This window comes from Pistacia vera, unplaced genomic scaffold, assembly GCF_008641045.1.
Source record: "Pistacia vera cultivar Batoury unplaced genomic scaffold, PisVer_v2 Contig46, whole genome shotgun sequence".
Lineage (NCBI taxonomy): Eukaryota > Viridiplantae > Streptophyta > Magnoliopsida > Sapindales > Anacardiaceae > Pistacia > Pistacia vera.
The window spans coordinates 339085-356279 of NW_022196290.1; the positions used below are offsets into that span (position 1 = coordinate 339085).

Sequence of the window (17195 nt, forward strand, 5' to 3'; positions counted from 1 at the left end):
AAAGACAGAATGGTCCAATTTGGAGCTGGGTTTGCTTGTCCTACGCGTAAGTAGCAATAGATATAAAAAATTGCACGGCATGAAAGCAAACAAAAACTATAACAATCAAGTCTGCATTGCTGACAACTGCATTATTATTAAGGGACTTCAAAAGGCATCCTCAGGTTACAACTACTTTAATCAATTGAGCTACATAAGCCAGAAGAAGGTACGAAGCCTGTATGAATATCTTTCAGACACCTTTTATTCTCATTTTTCAGACTAAATTTGGCTTTCCTCCGATAGTAAAAATAGAGAGAGAAATATTCTCTTCATCTTTATTTGTCCACCTACACTATATCAGATTCCCTATATTTAACCAATTTCTATTTTTTGTCCAAATCTGTCTTGAACTTGAACTCCTCGTGATGGTTGGGCTGTTAATAAGTCCATTCTTGAGGTAGACCCATATCTTGATGGTTCATGGCGGGCACGGTCCAGGGCTGGCGATGTTCCTGTGAATAAAAGCTATTCCTTCCATTCCCAGCCACATGCATAGAATCTGAAGAGAATGAAGTAAACTTATTAACCTTTTAACTTGAAAGAAAAACAGCGATTATACTATAATAATTTAGATGCTAGAAACTCCTAGAGAATCTGATTTACGAATATATTAACTGTAGTTTACCATGTTGCAGAGGGAAATTTTCATTGAATTTTGATGCAGATGGCACACCCACTTTGTCAAAGTGTTGTTTTAGAGCCTGTACCACTCTTGCTGGTATAAGAACTGTAGAACAACCTATAGATGAAACAACTAAACATTAAAAACGAAAAATAATAGGTCATGCTATGCCTTCAAAGTGTGTGTGTGTATGTTGATGATAAGATAACCATCGTGAAGATTTAATTAGAAGTAGAATCTATCCTAACTTAAGAATTTGCTGCTGTAATTGGCTTAATATTTTAGCCGAAAGCAACTCTACCAGACCCCAAACCCAAACAAGTGGACCATATGGGAAGATTCCCCTGCATCCTTATCATATATCAATCTCATCATCCTGGCCACCACCCATCTAGAAGAATATGAAAAAGATGAAAAAGAATCTAAGAATATAGAACAAATCTAAAAGCACAAACTCAAAAAAGTCACAACCAAAATAATGGAAAATCCAAACCTAATCGACCTATAGACTAACTGATAGTCCACTCAAAATTAACTACCCCAACAACCGTGGAAATCAAGAAGTAAAATAAGGCACCAAAACCCAAAATCAATACTTATTTAAGACAAGTATAAATTATATTACCTGGTTTCTTGCGTGATTCGGAAGAGTTGCCGCCGATTCCTTTAGGCAAAAAGACACCGGTTCCAACTGACCCAGTTTTTGAACCCGGCTCACCGAGGAACACCGCTCTCATACCCGAACTGGGTTGTTGTTGGTTGCTCTGTTGCTGCTGTTGCATGTTAGAGTTAGACCATGGGCTAATTGAACTTGAAGTCGGAGAAGGCACAGTCTTTTGCCCAATATTGTTATATCCACCATAAGCTCTCGCTTTGTTTTGGTACACTTTAAGCTGTTTTTTGTACTCGAGTTGTTTCATAAGCTGCTCTTGTTTGAGCTTAAGGAACTTCAAAAAGATGAAAGATAAAAAAATTAGTTATATAAGCAGAAAAAGAAAGGAAAAAAAAACAATCTAATTTTGACAGGATCTATGCTTTACTCGAATAGCTCGTATTTGATCATCAATAAGAGCTTGTTTAGAGTGAAACTCAACGTTGCTGTTGCTCATGCTTGAAGGGACTTCACTATTCATCTTCATCTTCTCAAACTCCTCCATCATGATTGGTCCTGGTGGTGACGGTTCTCGAGATATATCTATTTGCCTCTCATGGTTCATGCGTAAAGGTGACCAATCTGTTGATTGCGGCGAACCAGCCGAACCCCATGACTGAAAATTGCAGTAAACCACGAATTAGAGTCTTAAAATCAGATAATGCCAGAAAGGAACTAACTTGATCAATAAATTAACTACCTTTTCTAGTTTATCATCATCCTGAAACATGAAGTGAGCCATCTGACGAATCAACTCAGCCATGAACTCTTCGTCCGGGTCGCTTTCTGTCTCCGCCGAACCCACTTCTGACGCAACTTGCGAACTTAAAAAAGAGTCAGATGAAGCAAAGGAAGACCAACTGCCGGTGGTAGGGATGGGCTTGTTGTTTGGTGAGGCAGAGACCCAGTTTGAGAGTGAAGTATCACCACAATCTTGAAGATCATAAAACAGTGAAGGAGGCAGTGAGTGATCCGCGTTGCGTAGGTGAACATCCATAATAAATGGCTTTGAGTTGTGTTCAACAGAAAAGAGTTGAGTTGACAGAGGTCAGGTGGTGGTTTTGATGATTCGCTATGATGAGTGTTGCTGGTTAGACAAGATTCATAATATCTTGGTCTCTCACACACTGACACACGCACGCACCTCACAGGTACACACAAAAGAGAGAGGCTGAGTGAATCTGAATGAATATTGGACAAAAACACAGCTTTAAAGTGAGCTTTATATAGGAGAAGATGGTTGTTTTAGAGAGGATAAATTGGCTACAGGACATTTGGTACTTAAAACTAGTCAGTTGGTGGGTCTAGTTTTCGGGCACTAATGTTTAGTTGAACTGGCGTTAGTAGTTGGACCGTACATTTGTCCAGCTATACAACTCACCTGCCATTTGTTAAGGATTGTGATTTCCCTCACTTGGAACAAAGATATGAACTTAGTCTTGTAAATTCCTGCAGCTTTAACCTTTATTCTATTTGTTCTTTATGTTAAGGAACTGATAGAAAATTCATCCCCAGTTGTTTTCTGTCTGATGCTAGAGTCAAATAATTTGTTTGTCAACAAAGTCAGCTGGTTTTGCATTAGGTGAGTTAATGGAGTTGTTTCTTGTCAATTTTTTACTTGGATACTAAACTTAGAGATTGCTATATGACAAAAAAAACCTCACTAGTTCAACATTAATGGGCAGCTTGTAAGTGGATTTTTTACCAAAAAATTTCCTCCATATTCCCTTTATTCTCCCCATGCAGAAGCCATTTTATATTAAGATAAAACTTCAGTTTTCTGGCAAAATAGAAAAAGAGCAGTTGAGTTATGGGTAGTTGTTTTTACTCAACTGGACCGCCTTATTTGACCCATTAAGTTGGAAATCAGGGTCTCTGCCTCGGGCCCTCCATTAGTCAAAGGAACAGTGATAATAAGTTCTGAGAAGAAAATGGGCCAAATCAACCTCTGGGTTCCTGAAGTGGGCTAGAACTCTGTCAAACTCAAGATTAAGGGGAAGAGACTCCCTCATGCCATCAACATAAGAACATCGATTGAATTGATGTGATTACTGATATCAAAAACAAGAAGGGGTTGGGGGCTGACGAACAAGTTAGTTAAAACCTAATTAAAAGATTAGAAGAGAGGTTTAATGGAGCAGGTGAATGTAGCCAGTAGGTGAAGTTGAAGAATGAAAAGTTAAAAAGTCTTGGTGGTTAATATTATTAACAAGAGTAAACATTTTTTTTTCCTACCTAAATAATGGTTTAATGACACTTTTTCATCTATAGACTTTTAAAATACCTTTTTATTACCTAAATCGTTGCGACTTTATACTACCACCATTCTCTTATTCGATCATCACTCATCAAAACTCTTCAAACTCTACTCTTACCGACACCATCAATCGCCGACAATCGAACGATTAGAGTTTGTGCAACCACCCCTCCTTAGTCAAATTTCGATTAATACCGATCATCAAAATCCAACCTTTCAATACCAAAAGACCCATCAATCTCTGCTTTTTAAAAGTCTTAATAACTTAGACAAAGTTTACTCTTTCTTTGTCACCAAAATATAAATTTGAATAATAAAATAGTTTTTTTAAAAATGTCTAAGTGGGAAAATGTCATTAATCTATTATTTGGGAGTGAAAAATCTTAACTCTATTAACAACTTAACCAATATTTGTTCAATTCTCAAGAGACTGAGTACAGAGAAGCCCGTTTTGGTAAAAACTGATCCTTCGCGTGCAGGAGAGTTGACTAGTTGATTAGAATGGAATGGCAGTTGAGAGGCAATAAATCATTATAAATTTTCACTTTCATTTTCCAGACTTAATGATTATCTACTGTTACGTGCCATAGATACTGATTGAGTAATTAATTCCACCAGTTATCCTATCTAGAGTGGATGGTCTTCAGGGAACCTTGCTCTAACCCAAGTCTTCAATCAAATCTTCTCAATGTATCATAGATGAATTNTTGTTAAGGATTGTGATTTCCCTCACTTGGAACAAAGATATGAACTTAGTCTTGTAAATTCCTGCAGCTTTAACCTTTATTCTATTTGTTCTTTATGTTAAGGAACTGATAGAAAATTCATCCCCAGTTGTTTTCTGTCTGATGCTAGAGTCAAATAATTTGTTTGTCAACAAAGTCAGCTGGTTTTGCATTAGGTGAGTTAATGGAGTTGTTTCTTGTCAATTTTTTACTTGGATACTAAACTTAGAGATTGCTATATGACAAAAAAAACCTCACTAGTTCAACATTAATGGGCAGCTTGTAAGTGGATTTTTTACCAAAAAATTTCCTCCATATTCCCTTTATTCTCCCCATGCAGAAGCCATTTTATATTAAGATAAAACTTCAGTTTTCTGGCAAAATAGAAAAAGAGCAGTTGAGTTATGGGTAGTTGTTTTTACTCAACTGGACCGCCTTATTTGACCCATTAAGTTGGAAATCAGGGTCTCTGCCTCGGGCCCTCCATTAGTCAAAGGAACAGTGATAATAAGTTCTGAGAAGAAAATGGGCCAAATCAACCTCTGGGTTCCTGAAGTGGGCTAGAACTCTGTCAAACTCAAGATTAAGGGGAAGAGACTCCCTCATGCCATCAACATAAGAACATCGATTGAATTGATGTGATTACTGATATCAAAAACAAGAAGGGGTTGGGGGCTGACGAACAAGTTAGTTAAAACCTAATTAAAAGATTAGAAGAGAGGTTTAATGGAGCAGGTGAATGTAGCCAGTAGGTGAAGTTGAAGAATGAAAAGTTAAAAAGTCTTGGTGGTTAATATTATTAACAAGAGTAAACATTTTTTTTTCCTACCTAAATAATGGTTTAATGACACTTTTTCATCTATAGACTTTTAAAATACCTTTTTATTACCTAAATCGTTGCGACTTTATACTACCACCATTCTCTTATTCGATCATCACTCATCAAAACTCTTCAAACTCTACTCTTACCGACACCATCAATCGCCGACAATCGAACGATTAGAGTTTGTGCAACCACCCCTCCTTAGTCAAATTTCGATTAATACCGATCATCAAAATCCAACCTTTCAATACCAAAAGACCCATCAATCTCTGCTTTTTAAAAGTCTTAATAACTTAGACAAAGTTTACTCTTTCTTTGTCACCAAAATATAAATTTGAATAATAAAATAGTTTTTTTAAAAATGTCTAAGTGGGAAAATGTCATTAATCTATTATTTGGGAGTGAAAAATCTTAACTCTATTAACAACTTAACCAATATTTGTTCAATTCTCAAGAGACTGAGTACAGAGAAGCCCGTTTTGGTAAAAACTGATCCTTCGCGTGCAGGAGAGTTGACTAGTTGATTAGAATGGAATGGCAGTTGAGAGGCAATAAATCATTATAAATTTTCACTTTCATTTTCCAGACTTAATGATTATCTACTGTTACGTGCCATAGATACTGATTGAGTAATTAATTCCACCAGTTATCCTATCTAGAGTGGATGGTCTTCAGGGAACCTTGCTCTGACCCAAGTCTTCAATCAAATCTTCTCAATGTATCATAGATGAATTGTCAACCGTAGCATGTGAGTATGTGACACTTGCGGAAAAGCATATTATATTACCACCTTCATTGTATTTGCATTAAATAAATCACACCTAAAATTCAACAACTCAACAGTACCATCTCATATCTTCTTCATAGATCTTCCTCAAATCCCAATTGATTCTCAAAATTTAAGTTATTTGGTGTTTTGATCTTCATTTGAACTTCTTACAGGAAGAAGAGAGAGAGAAAAAAAAGTAAAAAAAGATGACAAATGATCGAAAAATAGGTGTAGCTATGGACTTCTCAAAGGGAAGTAAATTAGCTCTCCAATGGGCCACTGATAATCTGCTAGACAAAGGTGACACACTATATCTCATTCACATTAAGCCTTCTCTTGATGATGAATCCCGAAACCTTCTCTGGTCCCCCAGCGGTTCACGTAAGCACCGCACTATTGTTTTTGTATTAAGTTTTCATATAAACGGTGATATAATCTTTTCTGTTTCTGAATTAGTTTAATGAACTCTTGTCTAGCCTTGATTCCATTGGCGGAGTTTCGAGAACGCGAGGTGTTGCAGAAGTACGACATTCAGTTTGATCCTGAGGTTTTGGATTTGCTTGAAACTGCTTCAAGGCAGACACATGTACCTCTCTGTTACAATAATTGTTTTGTTGTGTAATTATGGGGTTATCTCTTGTTTTATTTTGTTTTTCAATCGAATTATGGGTTGGAATTGATTGTAGGCGAGTGTAGTAGCAAAGCTATACTGGGGCGATGCTAGAGACAAGCTGTGTGAGGCTGTTGGAGCTCTGAAGCTTGACGCTTTGGTTATGGGAAGTAGAGGTCTTGGCAGCATCCAAAGGTATAAAGATACATACATCTTATTAACCAAAACTTATTGATAGATGGGCTAGTGATTTGTACTCTGAGTTTGAGAAAATTATTGATTGATTGGAAATAGGGTTTTGCTGGGAAGTGTGAGCAGCTATGTGATAGCAAGTGCGACATGCCCTGTGACAATTGTCAAAGACCCGAGTGCTAAAGGTCATTGATTCTGATCTCAAGTTCTTAATCTCATCTTGCAAAGGATTGTATGATTAGGAATAATGTGTGCTATTGTTTCTCTCTGATGGTGGTTTTCGTGAGATAGACAATTGCACAATGTTATTTTCAGAAAGTATTGCCACAGAGTCAGGCTGTTCAATGTATAAACCTTATTCCAAGTATGTTTAAATAATTAAACCTTGAGTATGTTATTTATGTTCATGGTTGTGTTACAGTACTGTAAGTGACAATAATATATATCTGGGTTGTTTCTTGCTTCTTATATTTGTTTCTATCACAACTTCAATTTTATAGTTGGTGTTTCGAAAGAATTATATATACCTTCAAATATTCAGAACGGTGAGAAAAAAAATACTATTATTAGATCTTCAAATCATAAAACATGAGAGTTTTGAGGCTCATAGGGTCCTATCAACTCACATATGAGCCCTAAACTTTGATGCAAATCACTTCCTGAAGGCTTTCCGGGTATGTGCAAGAAGCTTTTCTCTTGGAGGCAAGGATTCCTGGACCATGGCAATGTCAAGGAACTTCACTATCCAATTATGTAAAATGGGAAATTTCTCTTCATTAATCAACTCTACTTCTAATACTTCTTGCATTATTCCAAACCAATGAGCCACGACTATCCCAACAATGTCTAAGTACCCGATGGTGTCACCTCCAAAGAAGCTCTTGTCCTTGAGCTGGTTTTCAAAAAATTTCAACTGCAGAGAAGCTTCGTCAATCGCCTTCTCCAGCTCATTCTCTTTGCTTGTGAAGGCCTCAAACACTGTCCATAGCAGCTTCAAATAAGAAGCAAGTGATTTTTATTAATTGCTGCGAATATTAAAGATTAAACATTTCTGGTATACTTAATTTACCTTCTCATCTATAAATTTTGCCCAAAAGCGTGCCATGGCTCTGTCATAAGGATCTTCAGGCATGATCGGATTATGTTTCCAAGTCTCGTCTATGTATTCGAAAATGGCTAGCGATTCTGAAATGGACTTTCCATTGTGTACAAGGACTGGAACCTTTTTATGGATGGGGTTATACTGGAGAAGCAAAGGACTCTTGTTGGAAAGGTCCTCTTCTATGTATTCAAACTGAATCCGTTTTAGTTTCAAGGCCATCTGTATTCTCTGACAGAATATGCTTGCCCACATGCCAATCAGCTTCACTTCTTCACCCATTGTCGATTTGGCACCTGGAAAATGTTATCGCAACAAGTGACTGATGTGCATTTTCTTGTATAATTTTATCCATTGGTTATTGGTAAAAGATGCATACTAAGGTTACTTTCCTAATAGAACTTGAGGCTGTATTATCATAAACATTGCCTGGAAAGCTACTGTTGTTGTCTTTTTTTTTTTTCGTGGTTAAAAGGTAATTTTATAAAGAACAATGAATTACAGCTAAAAAAGAGAAAGAACCCTTAACAACCAAGACCCCTGGACAGGACCAACCAAGGGACAAGCTACACAAAAGGTACCAAGGGCATCAGGCTAAAGACTGCCCATAACAACAAAACAAAACAAGAACTGTTAAACTCTAAGCAAAAAGTAAGTCCGGAACCAACAACTCTGTACAGACAGCAAAAAGGCCCTCGGAAACAACTCAAAGATCAGCTTCCAAAAGCTAAACCAGCCTGTACAAGCTGTATACCAGCAGCACCACACTGTACACGCTGCAAGGATGCAGCAACCACGGAGCAAAACAGCTGCTGCCTTAGCTGGAAAATACAGCAGCCCAAAACCACAGAGAGCAAACAAAGAGCAACCCAAAAACAGACAACTGTTGTTGTCTTTTTCTATGTTTGCAAGATGGAGAACCCATACTTCGAAATTTACTGGGTATAACCAATGATCTCTCTAAGATACGTCTTTCTGATCAAATTAAAATAGGATAACTTTCTGCTAATATGTTTCAAAGCATGCTGCTGATTTTTTTTGGGCAAGCAGCTAAGAAAAATTACAACTGTCAATAACTCTCTTAGAAGAATATAACTTGGAACAGGCAAATTTGTGTCAATCTGATAACTGATAGAGAGTTGTAACTTGGTAAAGTCAACAAATTTAGTGAAAAGGGTCATTTGTAAATTTTCAAGCTTAACCAAACTAAAACAATAGAAGTCCCATAACATTCTTCTGATATCTTCTGAACAACTAAGTGAACAAAATCCAATAAGAATCTGTTAACATTAATGTATCTAATGGATGAGAGGTATAAACTTTTACAAAATCGCATCTTGTATACTATACAAAGAAAGCATTATAAGCTAATCATACAGAATCTCAAACATGAGGTATAAAAGATACAAACTTATTATCCTTAATCCTACCTGATTTAAATGCAAACCCAATTTGCCGGCGAGCTCTTTCTCTTCTCTCCTTTGATAGCCTATTGATTTTCCTTTGTCACTCTTCTCTTTCACTCGGTTCTTTCCCCCCTTTTTCTGTTTCCTCGAGCTTTGACTGTGACCTGGGCATCTTCCCTAGTAATGCGAACTCCTTAACAGTCAATTTCGGCTCCTCCCTAACATGACGATAATTTACAGGGTTATTATCCCTCACCTCCCTTGAGGTTCAAAGACACCCCCACATGTATAATAAATTGTTTCTCACCTCCCTTGGCATTTCATTAAATCTGTCTTACCTCCCTCCTCCCCCGTTTATTTACAGAAAACTTTCACACCTAGTTGCTTTTAGAACTTTTATGTCATTTTATTTGTTGTTTTCTCTTGTGGTTTGGTTGACTGGTTATCACTTATCTGATCAACCACCCTATATTTACCTATCAATAATTATTCCCAAGAATTAGTCAAGGAAATTTTCTGAGTGAACAGAAATGCAAAGTTTTGTTATAAAAGCAATATCAAGGATCTAAGCCTTTGGTAGTAAATTTCTGCATCCTCACAAATGGGAGTGAAATAGCTATATCTAACTCATCCTCTGGTTTTGTACTGTTTTTACCACCCCTTATTTGGGGAAGTGGGTTTGGCCTTGGGGTCTTGCTAATGGTTGAAACAGAATTCAATTTGTCCTACTTTAGTTAACCAAGAATGGTAACCTCTTTCAAAAGCATACAGAGTAAGACAAAATAAAATTGCCATCGCAGCAAACAAACGAAGGTTTTATTTACGTCAACCCAATTAAACGTACGATCTCAACAAGTGGACACAACATAGTCATAAAACACAAGAGTTGGGCTGCAATCTTATTAACAAACTAGATTAATTTCTTCTACTTGGGAGCAGAGTTGAGTTTGAGGGCATCAAAGCGAGCTTTATCATGAGCAAGGTGTTTCTCTCTTGGTGGAATGCATGTGTTGACAATGTCAATGCTTTTGAGTTTCTCAATCCATTTGCTTAGAGCTGGAAACTTTTCTTCTGTGAGTAATTTTTCTCCAGTAACCTCTTGTGTTACTGGGAACCAAAATGCAATAACATTTGCAACAATGTCCACATACCCAATTGTTTCACCTCCAAAGAAGTCCTTTCCATTGAGTTCACCCTCCAGCATTTTCAGCTGCTGACGGATTTCTTCCATCAGTTCCTCTTTTTCTTTCTCTTCAACAATTGATAATCTTCATTCCTGTTGTCAAGATCTGCATAACGATATTGATATCTAAGTATTTAAATACATGGTTCCTAACGTGATCTTGTTGCAACAAAAAAACACTTACCTTTTCATCAATGAACTTAACCCAAAAGCGAGCCCTGGCTCTTTGATAAGGATCTTGAGGCAAAATAGGATTGGTCTTCCATGTTTCATCGATGTATTGAAGAATGACCAGGGACTCGGCCAATGGTTTTTCATTGTGTAAAAGCACAGAAATTTCTTATGAACTGGGTTATATTTTAGAAGTGAAAAGCTCTTGTTCTGTAGGTCCTCTTCGAAGTACTCATATGGTACCCCTTTTAGTTTCAGTGCAAGTTCAACACTGCGGCTGAAAGGGCTTGCCCACATGCCATAGACCTTCACTTGATCAGCCATTGTGTCTTCAAATTTATGAGAGAGACTGTTAGAGATGCGAAGATAATGTCTGTGGGTTGCGCTAGTTCATGAATTCGGCGCCTCTATAAGTCTTTTCCTTATCAAGTTTCTTGATGATCAAATCTGTCATTTGTAGTAAATGATCCAACTACTTTGAATTCAACACTCATGAGTGTAAGTATTTTTTTTTTTTATCCAGTTTCTTGACAACCAAATTTGTCATTTGGAGTAAATCATCCAACTACTTTGAATTCAACATTCAGGAGTGATTTAAAAGGATATACTTTTTCCACGGAAGTACAGATAAATAACACCATTTTTCTTTAGGTTGCCAAGACCTGCATACAAAAATCAATCACAAACGTAACAATACTGATGAGATAAATGTCTTTGAATTAGACCTATGAAGTTAGAAATATTCACTCCCTTACTTTGCTGAGATTTTTTTTTTTTTTTTTTTTTTTTTTGGTAATTAGGGTGTTTAGACTAATTTACGCGCATCTCAATTAATTCTCAGAGTCTATTGAATACCCTATAAACCTAATGAACCAGACAAGGCACAATTATACATTGACGTCCCAAAGTTTGAACCCAGAAAGTCAAAGAAAGGAGTACACCCCCTTAACCACCAGGCTAACCCGTTGGGGTTAGCTCTTCATATTTTGTTTCCGCCAACCATCATTTGGGAAAAAACCATTGGATATGGGTCACTTGAAACCTTCAAAGGAGGTTCATTTGTTAAGCCTTCAGTATAACTCTACCAACTTTAGTCACTGGAAAACTTGATACATCGACCAACTTACCATAAACAAATCAATTAAACTCAGAACATGTAACCTCTTGGACAAGCATGCAGATAGTGATAGGATGTAAAAATTTTATTGATAATATTACAAGAATTTATGGATTAGTAATAAACTGACTGACAGAAAAAGTGTAGTATTGAGTAACATCGAGGAATCTCTCTTCACTGAGCTGCTCCATTCCCACGAAATCTTGCAATAATCCAAATCAGTGAGCTATACCAAAAGGTTAAAATGCGTAAGTACCCAATTGTTTCACATCCAATTAGAGAAGTTCTCAACAATGATCTTATTCTCAAGAGCATTTGAAAAACTTCTTCAATGCCCTGTTCTTGTTCCTTCCCTTCAAAAAGATTATCCTTCTGTGCTGTTGCTTCAAACCTTTCCATGTTTTTCTCCACTAACTTTTTCAGGTATGATTTAGCCCAGAATGGATCGTGCATGGATCTTGAGGTGAAAACCAATTTTAATAGCATTTCACGCCCTCTATTAATTTTCAACATGCATAACAAACCAAACTTTTATTTATAGCTAGTATGCAATACACAATCATAAAACTCACAAGAGATGTGGGTTATGATCTTATAAAGGTAATGTATAACTCTTCATTTGGCAGCAGATTTGAAAGCTTCATAGCGAGTTCTAACAAATTCAAGATGTTTTTCTATAGGAGGTCGGCATTCATTGACTGCATCACTAGCTTGGAGCTTCTCAATCCAGTTAAACGGAAGTGGGAACTTTTCTTTAGTCAATAACTCTTCTTGTGTCACTCGGAACCAAAATGCTATAACAATTGCCGCAATGTCCACATAACCAATACTATCACCTCCAAAGAAGTCCCGCCCATTAAGTTCCTTCTCCAGTAATTTCGGCTGCTGAGAAGCCTCTTGTGTGCATTTCTCTTTTTCCTTCTCTGCACCAAAATAAGCCTCCCAAACTGTTGGCAAGACCTGCATACAAGAATCCAATGTACAATACTGTAAAAATATTCAGATCAACACATTATGTTCACACCATTTTCTGTTAGTTTAATCTTTCTGAAGAACTTACCTTTTCATCTATGAACCGAGCCCAGAAGCGAGCCATGGCTCTTTGATAAGGATCTTGTGGCAAAATAGGATTACTTTTCCATATCTCATCGATGTATTCAAGAATGACTAGTGACTCAGCGATTGGCTTCTCATTGTGTACAAGTACAGGAATTTTCTTATGAACTGGGTTGTATTTTAGAAGTAAAGGACTCTTGCTGGACAAATCCTCTTCAATGTACTCTAGGCTTCTTGCATTTTAGGCTATTGGGGTAACAATGGAGGTATTAGAGCATGATCTTGCACACGCGTGGCAGGCTGACCTTGGGCCCAGGCTGTTACCCCAAGGAAAGGGGATCCGCAAAGTCACCCAAGGGGTAAAGAGGCCGATGTGGAGCCCACGCAGTAAGGCCCAGTGGGCCTCTGGAGGGGTCGAGAAGGAGAGTTGCTGATAGGCTTCTAGGTGAAACAAGACCCAAAGGGAGGGCAGTAAAGGCCGATGAGGGCGGGCGCTCTCTAGAAAGAAGACCAACGAGGGCGTTGGGTCTCAAAGTGTAGGGGAATGTTAGGATCCCACATTGAAAGGGAAAAGGGTGAGCATGTGAGTTATAAAGGCTTGGGCACCCTCCCTTGGCAAGCCAGTTTTCCAAGGAGAGTTCTACCCAAACCCATGAAAGACCCATGGCCTAGCCCAAATTGTTGAGTTATTGGAGTGGGTTCCTATCAACAATGTTATGATCCCACATTAAAAGGGAAAAGAGTGGGCATGTAGGTTATAAAGGCTTGGGCACCCTCCCTTGGTAAGCTAGTTTTTCAAAGAGAGTTCTACCCAAGCCCATGAAATGCCCATGGTCCAGCCCAAATTGTTGAGTTATTGGAGTGAGTTCCTATCAATTGGTATCAGAGCATGATCCTGCGCACACGTGACAGGTTGACCTTGGGCCCGGGCTGCTACCCCATGGAAAAGGGATCCGCGAAGTCACCTAAAGGGTAAAGAGGCTGACGTAGAGCCCACGCAGCTGGGCTCAGTGGGCCCCCCGAGGGGTCAAGAAGGAGAGTTGCTAGCCTGACAGGCTTCTAAGCGAAATAAGACCCAAAGGGAGGGCAGTAAAGGCCGATGAGGGCCGGCGCTCTCTGGAAAGAAGACCAACAATGGCGTTGGGTCTCGAAGCATGGGAGAATATTATGATCCCACATTGAAAGGGAAAATAGTGGGCATATGAGTTGTAAAGGCTTGGGCACCCTCTTTTGGCAAGCCGGTTTTCCAAAGTGAGTTCTACCCGAGCTCATGAAAGACCCATGGCCCAACCCAAATTGTTGAGTTATTGGAGTGGGTTTCTATCAATTGTCAAGTTCACGTTAGAAGAAAATATTTGGATTAATTCAAGGAAATCCACAACCTCCAATACTCACTGATTGCAACTGTTTCGATACTTTTCTCATTAACATGAAAGACTTAAATACAGTTGGAAATAACAACTGACCGGATTACAAGGACTCAACCCATAAAAATAGCATAAATACGACGTTGATATTCAACTAACAACCCAACCTGAAGACCTATTCTTAAGCCAAAATACTTAGCTGTGAATCAACGGCTTAAGAACAAGTCTTAACCTGATGCCCACATACAGTTATTGGACCCAAATAATCAGACTAACCAAACTCAGCTGGACTCTGAACTCTACCAGATTAAATAATAAGCAACCAACAACTGGGCCCTTTATGCAGACCATGACCCAGCCCACTTGCACATGCCACTCATATGGTATCCCTTTCAGTCTCAGGGCAAGTTCAACTCTGCGACAAAAAGGGCTTACCCACATCCCATAGAGCTTTACTTTTTCAGCCATTTTTGCACTTCCAGAGAGATGCAATGAACTTGGTGAGACTCTACATTTTCTTCACTTATATTTAAAAAAAAAAAAAAAAAAAAAAAAAAAATCTTGGTAACCAAGAAAATATTGTATCTAATTCAAATGGTTTAAATTCAACGTAGTTGAGGTCGCAAGTGATTAACAGCAGACTATAGTGAAAGCGACAAAGGTGAATATGTCAACTACTCTTTTTGAAAAAAATTGAACTGGAAAAATGGAACTGATCAATTTGGTTCAACTTACTAAGATAGGCAAAAGTAGGCAAAACTTTCAATTGTCTGGGTGGTGTAGTTGGTTATCACGCTAGTCTCACACACTAGAGGTCCCCGGTTCGAACCCGGGCTCAGACATTGCCGATGTTTCAACATGTTTATAATTTTTTTCTGATCAAGGTGCTCTCTTCATAGTTCAGATTCTGTTTAGTAACTGGAAAAAATGATTTTTTGCTGTTTACATGGTACAGAATCCATCTTAATTTGCAGGAGCTTCTGACATTAGTTTCCCTCCATGGTTTTTGAGCTTGTTGTGACCACAAAACTAACGATCATTGATTGGCAATTAGTGCTGTTATTACGGATTAGGCAGCATCCCATATATCTGGCCAGCAATTGCTGTTTAAAAAAACAGTGCCAACTCCCAGGAAATTCCCCCACAAGTGAAGGCCACTATCTCAATTTTCTGTTGGTGAAACATTCCCAGTGCAACAAGCCAAGCTTTTATTCATATCAATAAGATTAAAAATACAATCACTCCAATGTCCACATACATGATATGCAACACATAAGAAAGGTGGGGCGGATGATCTTGTCAAGGCCAATAAACTCTTCACTGGGCAGAACATGCAGTTTGAGGGCTTCAATGCAGCTTTAACATAAGCAGATATTCTCTATTGGAGGAATGCATTCGTGACGACTCAAGGTCTTTGAGTTTCCCATTCCTTGTATAGAACTGGAAACTTTTCTTCAGTCTGTAATTTACTCACGAATTTCTTCGGTCACTGGAACCAAAATGCTACAGTATTTGCACATGTTCAGATATCCAATACTTTCACTCCAAAAGTCTTTTCCACTGAGAGCACCCTCCAGGATTTTCATCAGCTGATACATTTCTTCCATCACTTTCTCTTTTCATTCACTGCTCGTATTAAACTTGATTCCTGTTGGCAACATCTTCTCAATAATCTTTCTCAGAACATTTTATCTAAACTATTAAATTAAGAAAGATAATATTTTGACTTTCTAAAAAACACGAATTTCAATATCTTACTTTTCATCAATGAATTTGGCCCAAAAGCGAGCCAGGTCTCTTTGATGCGATCTGGCAAAATAGGATTTTTCTTCCATGTCTCACGTTGTACTCGAGAAGGACTAGTGACTCAGCGATGGGTTTTTTAATGTGCAAGCACAGGACTTTCTGATGAACTGGGTTATATTTTAGTAGTGGGGGGCTCTTGTTGTACAGGTCCTCTTCATGTACTCATGGGTACCCTTTCAGTTTCAGTGCAATTCAACTCTGCGGCTAAAGGGCTTGCCCAGAAACCATAGAGCTTCACTGTTTTGTGTTAGGTGTCAAAAATCGTCTTAGGCTTAACAAGACCCAATACGAAATACTATGTCACGGTCCAAGACCTTAACCCAATCTCGATTGAGCCTACGTTTAAAATCATCTTGCGACCTACCTATTTTATGAGTTGGGTCATCCATAAGGTTAGTTAAACTTGTTCAGCTCATTAGCCTGTAATCTATAAATAGGAAATCAGATTCTCATTCTATTTCCTCTTCTACTAAGATTTTAAATCTTACTCAAACTATTAAATTATCTCCCAAATAAGACTTAGTGTCCTATTAAGATTTCAAATCTTATTTAAACTATTAAACTTAATTTAATAAGGTCAAGAAATCATATCTCATATGATTATCTCCCAAATAGGACTTAGTGTCTTACTAAGATTCAAAATCTTATTTAAACTATTAAACTTAATATGATAAGGTCAAGAAATATATTTCTTTCTTGATAGGGATTATCTCCCAGAAAAGAGGACTCAATGTCCTACTAGATTCTAACCATTGAGTTCACTAGAAAAACAGAGGTTTGCCCTCTCATCAGGGGAATCCCCATAGTCAATCTATATTATTCAAAACCTTTATTTGCTCCTAAGTTCTTGCTCCCAAAACCTGACGCCTCCGCGTAGTCCTAGCCTCCGACAAGATTCCTAGTAATTCTCATCTCCTTAATTTATCAATAATCTCTTTCAGTCTCGTTGACTTGAGCGTCGAGTGCCTACGGCAAACACCACCCTGATATTTTCCGAAAGTTTCACGCTTGCCCTTTCATGTGTGCAAGTCTAGCGGATTGTTAGTGGCCCCAACCTCACGGATCAGACCCTATTTTCATGACGGTAGATTTTTGCATCTACAGTTTTTGGCCCAACGGCTTCTCTAATCACACAGTTTTAATCCTAAAATACAGTAGTAATCTTCTCAAAACACCCAAAGTCACTCCGAGAAACATGAAAAGAAACCTACCAGAGAAATGGGAAGAACCCACAAAACATGTCCAGCCTTCATCACACAAAAACCCCATAAACAGACACAAACCCTCTTAAAAAAAAA

General features: G+C 38.0%; 4 protein-coding genes, 1 non-coding gene and 1 pseudogene across 5 annotated transcripts; 2 read left to right on the forward strand and 4 right to left on the reverse strand.

Annotated features, from left to right (window-relative positions):
• Positions 1 to 279: 279 nt before the first annotated feature.
• LOC116145077 lies at positions 280 to 2594 on the reverse strand. Its single transcript, XM_031430520.1, has 5 exons — positions 2017 to 2594; positions 1705 to 1932; positions 1290 to 1611; positions 668 to 781; positions 280 to 541 (listed from the first exon to the last, which is right to left on the reverse strand). The coding sequence occupies exons 1-5, from the start codon at positions 2311 to 2313 to the stop codon at positions 420 to 422; spliced, it is 1083 nt and encodes a 360-aa protein (XP_031286380.1). The 5' UTR covers positions 2314 to 2594; the 3' UTR covers positions 280 to 419.
• Positions 2595 to 5905: 3311 nt separating this feature from the next.
• Positions 5906 to 7160, forward strand: LOC116145079 (universal stress protein PHOS32-like). The gene is made up of 4 exons (XM_031430522.1): positions 5906 to 6271; positions 6367 to 6476; positions 6577 to 6695; positions 6795 to 7160. Exons 1-4 carry the CDS (start codon positions 6097 to 6099, stop codon positions 6883 to 6885), a joined length of 495 nt encoding a protein of 164 aa, XP_031286382.1. The 5' UTR covers positions 5906 to 6096; the 3' UTR covers positions 6886 to 7160.
• A 130-nt stretch (positions 7161 to 7290) lies between these two features.
• On the reverse strand, positions 7291 to 9343 carry LOC116145078 (probable glutathione S-transferase). The gene is made up of 3 exons (XM_031430521.1): positions 9222 to 9343; positions 7762 to 8087; positions 7291 to 7683 (listed from the first exon to the last, which is right to left on the reverse strand). The coding sequence occupies exons 2-3, from the start codon at positions 8071 to 8073 to the stop codon at positions 7345 to 7347; spliced, it is 651 nt and encodes a 216-aa protein (XP_031286381.1). The 5' UTR covers positions 8074 to 8087; positions 9222 to 9343; the 3' UTR covers positions 7291 to 7344.
• Positions 9344 to 10122: 779 nt separating this feature from the next.
• LOC116144924 lies at positions 10123 to 10875 on the reverse strand (annotated as a pseudogene).
• Positions 10876 to 12283: 1408 nt separating this feature from the next.
• LOC116145098 (glutathione S-transferase U7-like) lies at positions 12284 to 14559 on the reverse strand. The gene is made up of 3 exons (XM_031430541.1): positions 14468 to 14559; positions 12729 to 12954; positions 12284 to 12628 (listed from the first exon to the last, which is right to left on the reverse strand). Exons 1-3 carry the CDS (start codon positions 14557 to 14559, stop codon positions 12284 to 12286), a joined length of 663 nt encoding a protein of 220 aa, XP_031286401.1.
• Positions 14560 to 14859: 300 nt separating this feature from the next.
• On the forward strand, positions 14860 to 14933 carry TRNAV-CAC. The gene has a single exon. It is a non-coding gene; the product is annotated as a tRNA-Val (tRNA).
• Positions 14934 to 17195: the final 2262 nt, after the last annotated feature.

Coding starts and splice junctions, on each gene's coding strand:
- LOC116145077 (XM_031430520.1), bottom strand. CDS start 2,313: ATGGATGTTCACCTACGCAACGCGGATCACTCACTGCCTCCTTCACTG. Junction 1,933..2,016: donor ATGATGATAAACTAGAAAAG/GTAGTTAATTTA, acceptor TGCAATTTTCAG/TCATGGGGTTCGGCTGGTTC. Junction 782..1,289: donor CGAATCACGCAAGAAACCAG/GTAATATAATTT, acceptor TTTCATCTATAG/GTTGTTCTACAGTTCTTATA.
- LOC116145079 (XM_031430522.1), top strand. CDS start 6,097: ATGACAAATGATCGAAAAATAGGTGTAGCTATGGACTTCTCAAAGGGA. Junction 6,477..6,576: donor CTGCTTCAAGGCAGACACAT/GTACCTCTCTGT, acceptor AATTGATTGTAG/GCGAGTGTAGTAGCAAAGCT. Junction 6,696..6,794: donor GGTCTTGGCAGCATCCAAAG/GTATAAAGATAC, acceptor GATTGGAAATAG/GGTTTTGCTGGGAAGTGTGA.
- LOC116145078 (XM_031430521.1), bottom strand. CDS start 8,073: ATGGGTGAAGAAGTGAAGCTGATTGGCATGTGGGCAAGCATATTCTGT. Junction 7,684..7,761: donor CAAAATTTATAGATGAGAAG/GTAAATTAAGTA, acceptor TCTTATTTGAAG/CTGCTATGGACAGTGTTTGA.
- LOC116145098 (XM_031430541.1), bottom strand. CDS start 14,559: ATGGCTGAAAAAGTAAAGCTCTATGGGATGTGGGTAAGCCCTTTTTGT. Junction 12,955..14,467: donor CTGAAAGGGATACCATATGA/GTGGCATGTGCA, acceptor AAATGCAAGAAG/CCTAGAGTACATTGAAGAGG. Junction 12,629..12,728: donor CTCGGTTCATAGATGAAAAG/GTAAGTTCTTCA, acceptor TCTTGTATGCAG/GTCTTGCCAACAGTTTGGGA.